The following is a 17242-nucleotide window of genomic DNA, read 5'->3' on the forward strand; positions in this document are numbered from 1 at the left end:
TACATAATATTTCGCACCCCTTTGTGATTTATAACAATATGTCACCCCTGTAATACCACAAGACTATTTAATAAAGAGTATGTTGATTGAATAAGATTTATGTATTTGAAATATGCTTCTTTTTTGTTGTGAGCATGTACTATGTTTTTCATCAACTCAAGACATTATTGTTGCAGTTTCTTAAGAATTTGAGTATCTGCAGTAGTTGCATAGAATGAAAATGAGCAAGCTTCAAAGACATAGGTTATATAGACATCGAAGGCATGAAAGAAGAGGTCGTGAAGCTTTAGAATGAACTGATGTATGAAGCTCTATTTTATTAGATCATTTATAAATGCATGGGAAAAGTAGAAGATTATGATATTTGCAGATCTCACTGATAATGTATGAGTTATATCTATTATCTTATTCTTGATGGAAATGCGATTGCCAATTTCTCAATATGACGACACTTTTATCTTCTTCGTATCAATCAACAAATACCTTGAGATATTGGAAATTATATTCAAAATGCGCTTACAACTTACCTTAAAATGTGTTACAGCAAAGTGAAATTTTAATGTTGTCATCAAAGGGACAAAACGACATCAATATTTAATTTTCAATCTTTGGAATATGATGAGGACATACTGATGTCCAAAACAGATGCTATGAATGGCACAAGAGGACGCCAATAACCCTAAAATGATAGTTTTATTCAACGGTTAATTTTCAATCTTTGGAATATGATGAGGACATGCTGATGTCCAAAACAGATGCTATGAATGGCACAAGAGGACGCCAATAACCCTAAAATGATAGTTTTATTCAACGGTGAGAAAAAAGAATTGGGAAAGACGGTCTTCATTGGGAGACCTCTTGTTTGTTTTGTTTAGTATGCGAATTTCTTTTGAATGTAATTCACCAGTTCCTGGGTGATGCGGAAGGCCTTGCTCAAAACGGAATCGGGGAGAGGGGGATTCGCCGCAAACAGAGAATTGGCGATTGTCTGAACTCCGGGAAACTGGCTGCTCAATCCAGCTATGGCCACTGCATTTTCATGCCCCACATTCTGCTGGAAATGAACAAGTGCCTTTGGAAACACAAACACATCTCCCTTCTCCAAAGTTTTGCTGAAAAATTTGTTGCTGGTGTCAATGAAACCCACAAGAAGCTGGCCTTCCAGTAAAACAAGAACTTCGGTGGCTCTTGGGTGTGTGTGAGGAGGATTTATTCCACCCACTGCGTAGTCGATGCGGACCAACGATATTCCAAACGTATTGAGGCCTGGTATCTGTTTAACGTTCGCCATCGTTACGTTGGAGCCCACATCATTGTCGGTGTTCCCTGCCTGCCCAAGTCCCCGGAAGAAGAAATCGTTTGCTGAAACTTGCATTGGGTCTTTGCAAACGAACCCGTTCACCAAAACTGTTTAAAACAAGATCAAATCAATCTGTCTGTTAGTAACTCGACTCGTCTAATAAGCAAATCATTATCATTGTTTATGTATAAATATTCTCACTCACCGTTGCTTTCCTCATCTGCAACGCAGAAATCTTGCAAGGGATCCGGATCCCCTGCCATGACCCTGTCGCTGTAACAGCATATCAACAGAAAAAGTCCCAACGTGAAGTAAATCATGCGGTTAGCCATTGTAATAGAAACGCAGACACAAGAGATCAGGATATGAATGTCTATTACAAACCCATTACACGCTTTATATAGCCCAAACCATAACTCTCCGCAAAGACTAATTCATCTTGACTCCGTATATTTCACGGATCCTTCCAGAGTTGTTGCTCTTTTCCTTACGTCACACTAAGTCTTACTGCATGTGGTTGTCTCGCCTGCTACCGCAGATGTATTCTCACCATCCTTTCATTAACGTTGAAATTTTCTATCTTCTCCCTGCCCTGCTGCGTATGCCTATCTCAAGATCAACTTACCTCCTGCCTTACACGTATTCTCGCCATCGCCATCATTTTAGTAATGTGGAATTGTTTAGACTTAATTGGAACGGTGGGCTTCTTCAAAGGAAACAATATATAAATCTTTCTCCACCGTGGGAGAATCGGTATGAGAGGAAAGTTTCTTTCTTGGAGTTGGATATTGGCCTAAAGACTGTCCATGCTTTGTACCCTTTTTCAATGAGATTTTTATCTCTCGTCATTTAAATTAATTTATGTTATTCAATGTTTATTTCTCAGATTGTCTATGTTCTAGGACAGAAAAACATTGCTCAAAATAACTTATGTTCATTTACTTTACATTGAATGCGTTGATTAGAATATCTATTTCACATCCATCTACAATTTTGAAGTCAAGTAGGTGTATTACTTTTCTTTAGCAGTTTTGGAGACCTAAATTATAGGTTTAAGACAACATATGCAAACATAAGAACCAATTTATGGAGGATAAATGTATAAGAAGATAGATTTTGGAGAGGTATTCTACAAGAAAAAAAACTTTTTGGTGGTGTTGAGAATCCCATCTTGGAAGAGACCATGTTGTCCAAGGGATCTAGTATTTAGAATTATTTAAGATCGTTTTATTTTTCCAAACCCTAGAGGGTAGATGGGTAGCGGAAATAGAATCCGGTTTTGACATTACAATTCACTAGAATCCATCACCTCTATAAGATATAACCTTATTAAGACGTTGATGTCTGATTTTCAGAATGTCATGGGTGAGTAGTTTGAATGCATCTTGAACTACCTTGGGTCAAGGTACAACAGTGACTAAAAATCGTACCGCTTCCAATACTCATAACTATAATGAATGTAAACCGCGATATTTTAGAGAAAAGAGCCTTCATTCTCAAACTGTTGATGGGTGCGAAAACATTGCTCACGTTGCGTTGAGTGCGTTGCTTAGATTGTCTCTTTCACATCCATCTACAGTTGAACTCGGCCAAAATTTAATCTTTAGGTGAGTGTGTTGTTGTAAATGAAGTGCATTGTTGTAAATGAAGTAGGTGTCTTTTCTAGCAGTTTTGGAGATCAAAATTTTACCTTTAGGTGAGTGAATTCTCTTTAATAAAGTAGGTTTACTACTTTTTCTAATGTTTGAGATCTGTCTATTTCCATTTTTCGACACCAAAACTTTTCGTCCAGTTGACTGCATTGTCCTCTCGATTCTCCTTTTAACAAAGTACATACAGTTGATTTAGATGATTTATTTTTTATTATTTTTGTGAGATATATGTTTATTTAATATTTTTTTTAACTTAATGTTTTGATGAATTAGTTGTTTGGGGTAACTAAATAGGAAAATATAATATTAAAGATTATTTTTTTCCTCTTACTTCAATCAAATATATGAGAAAAGTATTTCATATTGATTAGACATTTCATTTTATTTATTTTTATTTATATTGATTGAATTTTCTTTTCTTTTATATCAAATAATATGACAATTATAAATAGTTTATAAAAAATATTCAATTTGAGAAGTAAAAAATGCGTTAAAAGTGATATATTGGGATGATTCTTGGTTGGGAAACGTTTAGTTCCATGATCCCTTGTTTACCTATCAAGAATTATCTTTTTACTCTCTTTGGATAAGGGTGGCTAACTAATGAACTTTTTACAATTAAGAAATCAAAGTGATCAACAATCGAATATAAGGAACAAATAGAGTGAGAGGGGGAATAAAATTCTACACCTGATCGATTCATGATTATAATAAGTGGTTCATATTATAGAAGAGCAAGTCAATAAAACAGTTTGGTCATATTTTACGCTAGTATAATCTCAGTTTTCTTGATAACTACTCGAGTACATTTTTTTTTAATATCTCTCATAGGTTTTACCTTGTCTTTCATACCACACTCACAATCTCCAATTCCCCATTGAGTTTCCACAAATGACTAATACGAAAGGTAAATCTACATCCATGTAAGAGCATGGACACCGGGAGTGATCTAATATTGGATGCAATTAAGTGAGGAATATTTTTTGAATGAATCCCTATACTTTTGGACCCTTTAATGACATGGTTTGCATAAGTAAGAAAATGTTTATTAATGTAGAGAGCATGGTTTTAGGTACTTTTCTATGTGGAGGTGATACAAATAGGCATGGGTAGCCTATGCGGTTACAGATGATTGTGGTTCTTCCATCAACGCTATTCTCTTTTTTATTGAATGATATGGTGTAATAGAAAAGTCAAGAATATACAACTAGCAATTGCACCTTGGTGTGCAATATGTACGCCGAATAGATGTGGAATGATTATTAAAAAAAATTGATCTATTTTTTCATATATTTGTGCAACACGTGAGATAAATTAGCAAACCATTTAGTAAATGATATTATTTATTCAACAAAGGTCTCAACATTTGAAAAAATTATAGATCCAAATCAACTATGCATCTACTTAAACGGACAAATGCAATCAAACAAAACCCTTAAACCGGGAATATAATCGAGTTCCATTACCAATATTCTTATGTTTTGTTTGAAATAGGGAGAGAAGGAGAGAGGGAGATATAGGGATATAAAGAGAGAGATAGAGGAGGAAGAGTGAGGGAAAGATAAAGGAGTGAGGAGATAGAGTTAGGCGATAAATATAGAGAGGAAGATAGAGATCGAGATTGATATAGATATGGAGAAGAATAGGGATATGGATATGAGAGGAAGAGATAAAGAGAGAGGAGAGAGAAATAGATAGAGATAGAAGAGATAAATATATAGAGAGGGGGAGAGAGAATGAGCGAGGGATAACTTTGAATCAATTGTGCATTCATTAATACAAACCAAACATAAGTGAAAGAAAACCTTTCAATCAAAAGATAATTGAACTCCATTACCAATAGGCTCATGTTATGTTTGCAATAGTGAGAGGGGAGAGATGAATAGATAAAGAGAGCGAGACATGTCTGGAGATAGGGTGACAGAGGAAGAGAGAGCTAGAGATGGGAATGAAGAGAGGGAGGTGGCAAAGAAATAGATGGTTAAAGAGAGTGAGACGTGCCTAGATAGAGTGAGAGAGGATGAAAAGGACAAATAAAGAGAGATATAGTTGTAGAGGGATAAGGAGAAATTAAGATAAAGATTAGGAGATAGAAACAGATAGAAAAGAAGAGATACAAAGATACAAAAGGGGAGAGAGAGAGAGAGGGAGGGAGGGATATTTTTGGGCCAATTTGTAATTCAAACTCGTTAATGAAGATGTTAACATAGGTTGACACCTAGTATGGTGGTTATACCTTTTGTAAATCTTTGAACCAATAGTAATAGTATTAACATAGTATTGAATTATTTGTAATTGCCATGTATAACCTCATTTTGTGTGTTTTGTCACGTATGCACTATCCTTTAGTGCATTATCCACTTATACTTCTCAGTACATAATACATCTGAGGAATTTTGTAGATAGAGTGGCAAGGGAAGAAGTTACATAGAAGTTGTATACTTCAACACTTCTCTTGTTTGTATTTATTTCTCACATTTGGGAGTCTTAAATTACACACTATAATTATTTTCTCGATATCCATACTTGCCTTGCTTTAGCTTTACAAACAACCTTATGACCACACATAATAAGGTCAAGTCATCCTAAAGCCCATACAACCTTGCATCCCTCTAATGACATGTGTGGTTAATAATCACATTCTAAACTGAATTAACAATAGCTTCGATTTTATGTCCAACGACCATTAAGTTTAATTTAATCTAAATTGTTCTATTGATCTAGATTCTCCTTTAAATAAGAATAATATTTAAGAAGTCATAAACATATAATTTAATATTAAATTTTTTAAATACATAATTAATTATTTTAATATTATAAACTTTTAAAAGCAATAAATATTAATAGATAAAAATTTCAAAATAAATTAAAACAAATTATTTTTAAAATTCAAAATATAATTTAAAAATAATAATATATAGAACTTTTTACATTTTTAAAAATACTAAAAAATCGAACTATTTCAACAATGAGGTTTAGACCAACCATGCACTACAATTTGCAATCAACAAATAACAAATGGTATGAGCACTAAGTAATTCATCATATATCTTCGCATTTCTCCATCATAATCAGTAAAATTCAATTAACTTTGAGAAGTAACAAGAACCCATGCAAAATGTAGAAAGACAGCACAAACATCCACCATATCTTCAACAAAACTTATGTATTAATTTCAACAAGTCTTGGAAACAATCTCTAGCTTCCTCCTCCTACTCTACTTTCTAACAGTTCTGCTCTACTCTATTATCCACCTATTAACCTTTAAAAATGAGAAGGCAAACCTTATATAGAAGTCTTGATACAAATGAATGTCCGAGATTGATTTGAATTTAATGGCCGAGATTTAACCATGAAACCCTAATTAGGGCTAGTTATAACAACAACCACTTTAACCAATGAGAAAACTACAACACTTTGGGCACATGTCCCTCTTTGAATGTGGATCAATGAGAAATGAGATTAGGTACATTGAATAATATTTGATGTAATGCCATATGTCACTTGCTCCTCCTTTGATGAGTTAGGTTCAATACACCTACAAGAACTGACTTGGCATCACTGAATTGGTCTATGATGATCAAGCACCACCTTAGCTTGCATGTCTCCCTAGCAATATGTCGACACTCAACATCATCCAATTGCTTGATGTGATGGTTCATATTCTCAAATTGCATCCTCTTGAAAATCAAGTTTCTAGCTTTGATTAACTCTTCTAAAACTATTTATAACATGTAATTTTTTTCATATCAGTTATCTTTTTCTTGAATAATATTTTAGGAGATTGACAAAATACCTAGGTTTACATTTATTATACTTTTAGTATTGTTATCTATTCTTTCATTGTGGTAGATGTAAAATGTTTCTATCATAATTTTGTGGGATACATATATGACTAATCCATTACAATACAAGGAACATTTTGGAGCACCAACAACAACTACGTATTTAGACTTTGTTAGTGTATCTGAATGTTCCTTCTAGATAAATTTTAGAGTTGATATTAGCTTGTTAGGATGTTGGTTTCTTGGGATTCTATGCCTGTGTGTGATGACATTTCATTATATTAATTAAAATATTTCTAATTGATAGAGTTTCTATTTTATTTATGATTTTAATATACATATTTATATAATTTATAAAAAACTTTTCAATAAAATATTTAATATATTTATAAAAATCTTTATCATAATAATGTATATTTAATTCAAATAAAAATTTCTATCTTAATTTGTTTTAAATTTAATGAAAAATAAATAAATAAGTATAAATTATTTTGTAATTTATGAAATAGGCTCATGACAATAACTGCATAGTTACTCTCTAGTTGGTATGATGTCAAAAAAATTAGATGCACGTAACATCATTTGGCTACCAGTTGGAGGAATTGTTGAAGAGATTGTATGGTTAATTAGTAACTTATATTTCATAAGTTTTATTTTTCAAAAAGCTTTGAATGAAACCTACACTAGATGTGTGTGCATGTAACCACCCAGATGATGGAACTTTACTACATTTTGTGTAGTATAATTCACGAAATGATACTTCATCATTAAAATATGTGAACAATTTTTAAAATAACCAAATTGGAAAGAGCATAAACAATACGGGGGCAAAAAGAACACAAAATATGCACTAGGAACTATTATTGTCTTCCTCCATAAAAGCCTCCACAAAAAAGTGCTTGTAATAGGAATAAATCTCTGGAAGCAATTATTCTCATCCAAAATTCATGTAACAAAGATTCATAGTTGACAAAGGATCTTTTCATCAGCAATGGAACAAGGGACACTATAGCCTAAAAAGGCAAACGTGACTACCAAAATAAAGTAAAACTAGATGAGGCCATGAGGCAAAACAAAATCTCCACATGCCCTCTAATGCTAGATAACTGGTCTAAGTGGTGCAAAACATGACCTTGAAGAACTCAAGTAACGGTAAAAAAAGGTTAAAAATTAGACCAAGAAGGAGTCTTGCGGCCTTGTAAATAGCCAAAATGACATTCATGCAAGGAAAAATTAATAGAGAAAGACAAAACAGTTTTATTCAAATTGTTCAAAATTCATGCAAAAATAGATAAGCAACATATGCAACTCTAAGATTGACCAAAAATTGATTTGATTTGACAATATTTATGTTAACAACAGCCAAGAGGGAAGAATGAGAGGGGGGTGAATCAGTCTTCACCGGAATAACAAACTTTACCGCAAAACACAGATTTGATAAACTGCAGTAATAAGACAGATAAGAAAATTAATAGCACAACACACAACACTAAGATTTTGATGCGCAAAACCCAGTTAAGCGAAAAACCATGGTGGGAACCTACCCACAGTAAGATGATACTCTACAATAGTATGTGAAAATATTACAATGAGGAATGCACATGCATTCAGGCACACTGCCTAGAGCTCACTGCTCAAATAATATTTGCTCGGAAGGCTACAACCCTTAGGGAAGTCTCACTGACTCGCAATAAGATTTGGACTACAATTCGAAAGAAATGAACGGAAAGAATAGCATCTCCAAATAGAATCTCACCACAAACTCAACATCGAAGGATACATCACATGTTCGCACACAAACCTCTCTCTGATAATGAAGACACAACATCAAACAACCAAATTACATGACTATATCACCTATATATATAATTTATCAACCTTGATAACAAGGTCGGCTAAACCCTCGACCCTCAATTAAAAAATTACATCACACGATACAAACACTGACCACCAGACCAATATAGTGGTTTACATAGCATAGCATGGTTCTAGGTCAAATTCCCAAACACATAACTCCACCGAAAATCACGCAAAGATCAATCGCAACACGCTACACCACCAGAAATGGTGCATAACACACAAATCATCACTGGTTGATAGAAACCACCAAAAACTCACACAACGATAAATACAGATTGCCAAAACAAATAGGACATAATTAAAAAAAATACCAGCAAGCACATTAGAATCATCCACAATAGCTGCACCAACACTACTTTTCAAATCTTCATCGGTCAACGTCTGAAAGCTAAAGAACACAACCAATCAACAACGGCCAGGAAGAAAGATAACTTGCGGAGAACCAAATCATGATTCAACTGAAATTAAGATACACAAGACCTTCCCAAGAAATATCCCAAAATCTCAGCACCAGATCTGATCACACCAAAATATACCAGAGGATATACCGAACTCTGCGAAACAGTGATCAACAAAGCATCGCTACAAACCGGATCAGAAAATCTTCCCAATCTGCAATCACCAGAGAAAATCATAGGAATATGTTGACATCAATGACCACAACATATCCTAGCATGACCAACAATATCCAACAATTTATGCCAAAACAACCACTTTATATCACTAGTTCAAATCAAATATCTATGCCAAAAGATCAGCCTATGCAAATTTTACCACACCAGAAAGTGCCAAAAAGCCAGCACACAAGGATCGGCTTTTTAATAAAATATCCCAAACCTTTACACATGCAGATTGACCATAGTAAAATAATTGATCGTCTTATTAAAATTGAAGACAAATCATCTTTTAGCTAATTAAGCGCTTCCACTATCCACACAATAATGTGTTCCTAAAAAATCGCCCTACAGTAGAGCTTCAAATTTGTCAACTTGGTCTCCATGATCAACAATTTAATAAAAAATATATATAATTTAAAATACACTAATCAACCATGAAATAAAATCTCCTATTTTTATTTTATTATTTATACGATGAATTTTATAAACTTCAATTCATCGGGATTTTTAAAATCACAGTAGAAACACCTTCGGATTATCATGTCCTCACAAGAACACAAAAATATTATGGCACAAATCCACATTCCTTTCAGATGCTCAACCTCAATCAAAACCTCTATAAATCTGCAGTCATAATTAAAATAAATTACAAACATGTGAGTACCAAAAAACTAGTGGAGCTCAAAAAAAGAAAATGCACAGATTGAGATGAATGATAAGCTCTTAATATCTTTGATCAACTTAGGGGTGATTAAAAATACATATCTAATACAGTTCCACCTATAATATCAGATGCTATCTAGAATCATGTAATGTTTCATGGATAAGATTAACATAACCAGGCATTATTCTAACAACTAACCATCTAGCAAACTTACATAGAAGAATATTCTAGTTAGAATATCATACACTAACAACACATAGCTTGAAAAATTGGCGTAGGCTATTTTGGGTTCATGGAGGTGCGAGCAAACGTTAATCTATAGTAAGTGAAATTGCTCAAACCCACAAAAAGGTCATTTGGAGCTCGTCGATTTTGCACAAGTCACGAGTTTTCTCTTGCACAAGTGTTTATCCTTTTGTAGACTACGGTCTTCTTCAGCATGGTTTTCTATGTGGTTTTCTTCTATTTTTTTGTGTGTGCCTGGTTTATTCGTGTGTGTACCTAATGTTCAGATTGCTTTGGAAAACCAGGTTATTTCCCCTGTTGGTGAACTTTTAACTAGCACATTTTTCAAGGACTAGTGCACCCAACACCCCTATTTTGCTAAAATAGGCTCAACTGTTGAGAGATGAAAGTGGACCTTGTAATTTGCATGAATCTAATTTGTTTTGTTGTCCCATCACAACAAAATGTTTCGAAAAGGTGTGAACTTCATATAAACACAACTCCCTTTCCCATTCTAGGAATCAATGTACTCAATATAGAAAACCAAAAAACCTAGTCAATCAAGCATTCAGGGAGCGAAACGATAAAGAAGTCCCAATTTGATTATTCAATCATTGAAATATATGCTATAGCAATTATGATCAAGTGTATTATGTAATTCGTACCTAAGATAAGGTGTCATCATTTCACCATTTATCATTTGCTTAGCCTCTTTTCTTGTGGGGGCATGCATCCTATCTCATCATTATCATTGTTGAAGAGAGAACACTAATACGCGGTTTGGATAAGGTAATCCCTTATATGAAATAACCATTTCTCCCAATTTTCTCTATCTACAGGTCCAAATCCGATAACAAGAAAGTTAAAGAAAAGTAGACCAGACATTAGCAGGCATCACAAAACATTGATTGAACGAAAACCCTAAGAACAGGGCACCCAGCAGTCATTGACCCATATTTTTAAGAGGCAAGTGATCAAATATTGTCGATTTCATTTTCGATCATCTCTCAATTTTCCCTCAACTTTAGACACGGATCTCCAACGTTTCTCTCTAGTACAATTAGCTTCATATTACAGTCCCAATTTCCTCTCTATGTCTCCATCTCAGATATGTCTTACTCTTTCTATATTTCATCTTGTATCTACTACATTCTATAAAACTTAGTCATTTTACCATTGTTAGACTAGTTCATCTATAGACACTTCACTGTCTCCATCTCATGCAACAAAAGGAACAGGAACCTAATTTCGTATCCCTTCCTTAAAGACAACAACTAGTCCTATTCTTATTACTAATTATGTTGTGTCAACTAAGATCTTCTAGCTTACATTGGTCAATCGTAGGATCTTGTTTCCTCCATTTCAAGGTTTACATTGATTTATGAGATGGTATGATTATATATGCTACATAAACCAACATTTTTTAAGGTATGATCCCATATTGTATTGGTATAAAATTGGTGGTACTGAAACCAACATTGATATAGAAAAAAATAGACATTTTTATTTCTAACGTGTTTCCATCTACATCTTTCACTTGTCTTGCAATTGTGTACATTCTCATGTAAATACCAACGATGTTATACTCGCGCCCTTTTATGCTTCATACCATAATGTGACTCCTCTAATTCCATAAGACCAGGAGTGCGCAAGGAGTGTAATGCTTCGTGTGGTTCATGTAACTAAACTCGGCTTCTATTTGTAGATATGAGCAAAGGTTGTGTTTTTATCACTTAAAATGTGCTTTATATGTTTTCTTAAATGCTCACATATACATACTGGTGGCATAAAATGAAAGTAAGCGTGTAGGACTCAATAGAATATAAAATAGTGACTAGTGATTTAGAACTTTCCTTGGTGTAACCCAATAAAAAATATTGAAAAGAATGGAGTTGTACCCTCATCTCTAGTATCAATTAAATGCAAGATTCACAAGCCAACTTCTCAATTTGAGTCTTAAATACAAAGTGGACATTACCTAGCACTTATGTAATTTCGTACAATATTGTATTCTTGTGGAAAGAGCTTGCTTAACAATATGCTCGAGTTCTACGCTCATTGACTAATTCTCTCCAATGACAAAACTTATGTTTCCATGAGTTGAAATCTAGAATCTCCATTTCCAAGTGTTGCACCATCTTATTACTCGACGTTTTTCTTCATCCAAATCTATTGATTGATATCTTCATTATTTTATAGTCTCTCTTTTCAATGTCTTCCCCCAAGCTAAACTATGCAACCAAATAGCGTTCACTTCCTTGTCAACCTCAATCAAAACCTAGAATAAAAAACATGCACCTAGCTATCAAATATGGAATAAAATACATGCACTTGTCTAAAACAAATTAGCACTTCCCTAAATAAATCATGTAGAAAACTTTCTCCAATACCAACCGATCGATAATCAAATCGAATATTCCATTCTAATCTCACCATCGCTGATTTTTGTTCTCTTCACTTATGTGCCGATCCAATGCACTATGCTACTGATGTGAACATTCAGAAAGCCAAAATTGGTATCTTCTACATCTACACCTTCCACTTGTCTTGAAATTTTGTATGTGGTCAAATTTTGTGCCTACAATGTTATACATAATATTTCGCACCCCTTTGTGATTTATAACAATATGTCACCCCTGTAATACCACAAGACTATTTAATAAAGAGTATGTTGATTGAATAAGATTTATGTATTTGAAATATGCTTCTTTTTTGTTGTGAGCATGTACTATGTTTTTCATCAACTCAAGACATTATTGTTGCAGTTTCTTAAGAATTTGAGTATCTGCAGTAGTTGCATAGAATGAAAATGAGCAAGCTTCAAAGACATAGGTTATATAGACATCGAAGGCATGAAAGAAGAGGTCGTGAAGCTTTAGAATGAACTGATGTATGAAGCTCTATTTTATTAGATCATTTATAAATGCATGGGAAAAGTAGAAGATTATGATATTTGCAGATCTCACTGATAATGTATGAGTTATATCTATTATCTTATTCTTGATGGAAATGCGATTGCCAATTTCTCAATATGACGACACTTTTATCTTCTTCGTATCAATCAACAAATACCTTGAGATATTGGAAATTATATTCAAAATGCGCTTACAACTTACCTTAAAATGTGTTACAGCAAAGTGAAATTTTAATGTTGTCATCAAAGGGACAAAACGACATCAATATTTAATTTTCAATCTTTGGAATATGATGAGGACATACTGATGTCCAAAACAGATGCTATGAATGGCACAAGAGGACGCCAATAACCCTAAAATGATAGTTTTATTCAACGGTTAATTTTCAATCTTTGGAATATGATGAGGACATGCTGATGTCCAAAACAGATGCTATGAATGGCACAAGAGGACGCCAATAACCCTAAAATGATAGTTTTATTCAACGGTGAGAAAAAAGAATTGGGAAAGACGGTCTTCATTGGGAGACCTCTTGTTTGTTTTGTTTAGTATGCGAATTTCTTTTGAATGTAATTCACCAGTTCCTGGGTGATGCGGAAGGCCTTGCTCAAAACGGAATCGGGGAGAGGGGGATTCGCCGCAAACAGAGAATTGGCGATTGTCTGAACTCCGGGAAACTGGCTGCTCAATCCAGCTATGGCCACTGCATTTTCATGCCCCACATTCTGCTGGAAATGAACAAGTGCCTTTGGAAACACAAACACATCTCCCTTCTCCAAAGTTTTGCTGAAAAATTTGTTGCTGGTGTCAATGAAACCCACAAGAAGCTGGCCTTCCAGTAAAACAAGAACTTCGGTGGCTCTTGGGTGTGTGTGAGGAGGATTTATTCCACCCACTGCGTAGTCGATGCGGACCAACGATATTCCAAACGTATTGAGGCCTGGTATCTGTTTAACGTTCGCCATCGTTACGTTGGAGCCCACATCATTGTCGGTGTTCCCTGCCTGCCCAAGTCCCCGGAAGAAGAAATCGTTTGCTGAAACTTGCATTGGGTCTTTGCAAACGAACCCGTTCACCAAAACTGTTTAAAACAAGATCAAATCAATCTGTCTGTTAGTAACTCGACTCGTCTAATAAGCAAATCATTATCATTGTTTATGTATAAATATTCTCACTCACCGTTGCTTTCCTCATCTGCAACGCAGAAATCTTGCAAGGGATCCGGATCCCCTGCCATGACCCTGTCGCTGTAACAGCATATCAACAGAAAAAGTCCCAACGTGAAGTAAATCATGCGGTTAGCCATTGTAATAGAAACGCAGACACAAGAGATCAGGATATGAATGTCTATTACAAACCCATTACACGCTTTATATAGCCCAAACCATAACTCTCCGCAAAGACTAATTCATCTTGACTCCGTATATTTCACGGATCCTTCCAGAGTTGTTGCTCTTTTCCTTACGTCACACTAAGTCTTACTGCATGTGGTTGTCTCGCCTGCTACCGCAGATGTATTCTCACCATCCTTTCATTAACGTTGAAATTTTCTATCTTCTCCCTGCCCTGCTGCGTATGCCTATCTCAAGATCAACTTACCTCCTGCCTTACACGTATTCTCGCCATCGCCATCATTTTAGTAATGTGGAATTGTTTAGACTTAATTGGAACGGTGGGCTTCTTCAAAGGAAACAATATATAAATCTTTCTCCACCGTGGGAGAATCGGTATGAGAGGAAAGTTTCTTTCTTGGAGTTGGATATTGGCCTAAAGACTGTCCATGCTTTGTACCCTTTTTCAATGAGATTTTTATCTCTCGTCATTTAAATTAATTTATGTTATTCAATGTTTATTTCTCAGATTGTCTATGTTCTAGGACAGAAAAACATTGCTCAAAATAACTTATGTTCATTTACTTTACATTGAATGCGTTGATTAGAATATCTATTTCACATCCATCTACAATTTTGAAGTCAAGTAGGTGTATTACTTTTCTTTAGCAGTTTTGGAGACCTAAATTATAGGTTTAAGACAACATATGCAAACATAAGAACCAATTTATGGAGGATAAATGTATAAGAAGATAGATTTTGGAGAGGTATTCTACAAGAAAAAAAACTTTTTGGTGGTGTTGAGAATCCCATCTTGGAAGAGACCATGTTGTCCAAGGGATCTAGTATTTAGAATTATTTAAGATCGTTTTATTTTTCCAAACCCTAGAGGGTAGATGGGTAGCGGAAATAGAATCCGGTTTTGACATTACAATTCACTAGAATCCATCACCTCTATAAGATATAACCTTATTAAGACGTTGATGTCTGATTTTCAGAATGTCATGGGTGAGTAGTTTGAATGCATCTTGAACTACCTTGGGTCAAGGTACAACAGTGACTAAAAATCGTACCGCTTCCAATACTCATAACTATAATGAATGTAAACCGCGATATTTTAGAGAAAAGAGCCTTCATTCTCAAACTGTTGATGGGTGCGAAAACATTGCTCACGTTGCGTTGAGTGCGTTGCTTAGATTGTCTCTTTCACATCCATCTACAGTTGAACTCGGCCAAAATTTAATCTTTAGGTGAGTGTGTTGTTGTAAATGAAGTGCATTGTTGTAAATGAAGTAGGTGTCTTTTCTAGCAGTTTTGGAGATCAAAATTTTACCTTTAGGTGAGTGAATTCTCTTTAATAAAGTAGGTTTACTACTTTTTCTAATGTTTGAGATCTGTCTATTTCCATTTTTCGACACCAAAACTTTTCGTCCAGTTGACTGCATTGTCCTCTCGATTCTCCTTTTAACAAAGTACATACAGTTGATTTAGATGATTTATTTTTTATTATTTTTGTGAGATATATGTTTATTTAATATTTTTTTTAACTTAATGTTTTGATGAATTAGTTGTTTGGGGTAACTAAATAGGAAAATATAATATTAAAGATTATTTTTTTCCTCTTACTTCAATCAAATATATGAGAAAAGTATTTCATATTGATTAGACATTTCATTTTATTTATTTTTATTTATATTGATTGAATTTTCTTTTCTTTTATATCAAATAATATGACAATTATAAATAGTTTATAAAAAATATTCAATTTGAGAAGTAAAAAATGCGTTAAAAGTGATATATTGGGATGATTCTTGGTTGGGAAACGTTTAGTTCCATGATCCCTTGTTTACCTATCAAGAATTATCTTTTTACTCTCTTTGGATAAGGGTGGCTAACTAATGAACTTTTTACAATTAAGAAATCAAAGTGATCAACAATCGAATATAAGGAACAAATAGAGTGAGAGGGGGAATAAAATTCTACACCTGATCGATTCATGATTATAATAAGTGGTTCATATTATAGAAGAGCAAGTCAATAAAACAGTTTGGTCATATTTTACGCTAGTATAATCTCAGTTTTCTTGATAACTACTCGAGTACATTTTTTTTTAATATCTCTCATAGGTTTTACCTTGTCTTTCATACCACACTCACAATCTCCAATTCCCCATTGAGTTTCCACAAATGACTAATACGAAAGGTAAATCTACATCCATGTAAGAGCATGGACACCGGGAGTGATCTAATATTGGATGCAATTAAGTGAGGAATATTTTTTGAATGAATCCCTATACTTTTGGACCCTTTAATGACATGGTTTGCATAAGTAAGAAAATGTTTATTAATGTAGAGAGCATGGTTTTAGGTACTTTTCTATGTGGAGGTGATACAAATAGGCATGGGTAGCCTATGCGGTTACAGATGATTGTGGTTCTTCCATCAACGCTATTCTCTTTTTTATTGAATGATATGGTGTAATAGAAAAGTCAAGAATATACAACTAGCAATTGCACCTTGGTGTGCAATATGTACGCCGAATAGATGTGGAATGATTATTAAAAAAAATTGATCTATTTTTTCATATATTTGTGCAACACGTGAGATAAATTAGCAAACCATTTAGTAAATGATATTATTTATTCAACAAAGGTCTCAACATTTGAAAAAATTATAGATCCAAATCAACTATGCATCTACTTAAACGGACAAATGCAATCAAACAAAACCCTTAAACCGGGAATATAATCGAGTTCCATTACCAATATTCTTATGTTTTGTTTGAAATAGGGAGAGAAGGAGAGAGGGAGATATAGGGATATAAAGAGAGAGATAGAGGAGGAAGAGTGAGGGAAAGATAAAGGAGTGAGGAGATAGAGTTAGGCGATAAATAT

General features: G+C 34.1%; 2 protein-coding genes across 2 annotated transcripts; both read right to left on the reverse strand.

The window, feature by feature from the left end:
• Positions 1 to 871: 871 nt before the first annotated feature.
• On the reverse strand, positions 872 to 1563 carry LOC131864362 (putative germin-like protein 2-2). The gene is made up of 2 exons (XM_059215206.1): positions 1506 to 1563; positions 872 to 1407 (listed from the first exon to the last, which is right to left on the reverse strand). The coding sequence occupies exons 1-2, from the start codon at positions 1561 to 1563 to the stop codon at positions 872 to 874; spliced, it is 594 nt and encodes a 197-aa protein (XP_059071189.1).
• Positions 1564 to 13563: 12000 nt separating this feature from the next.
• LOC131058064 (putative germin-like protein 2-2) lies at positions 13564 to 14255 on the reverse strand. The gene is made up of 2 exons (XM_057992098.2): positions 14198 to 14255; positions 13564 to 14099 (listed from the first exon to the last, which is right to left on the reverse strand). Exons 1-2 carry the CDS (start codon positions 14253 to 14255, stop codon positions 13564 to 13566), a joined length of 594 nt encoding a protein of 197 aa, XP_057848081.2.
• Between the last annotated feature and the right edge of the window lie 2987 nt (positions 14256 to 17242).

This window comes from Cryptomeria japonica, unplaced genomic scaffold, assembly GCF_030272615.1.
Source record: "Cryptomeria japonica unplaced genomic scaffold, Sugi_1.0 HiC_scaffold_84, whole genome shotgun sequence".
Taxonomy (NCBI): domain Eukaryota; kingdom Viridiplantae; phylum Streptophyta; class Pinopsida; order Cupressales; family Cupressaceae; genus Cryptomeria; species Cryptomeria japonica.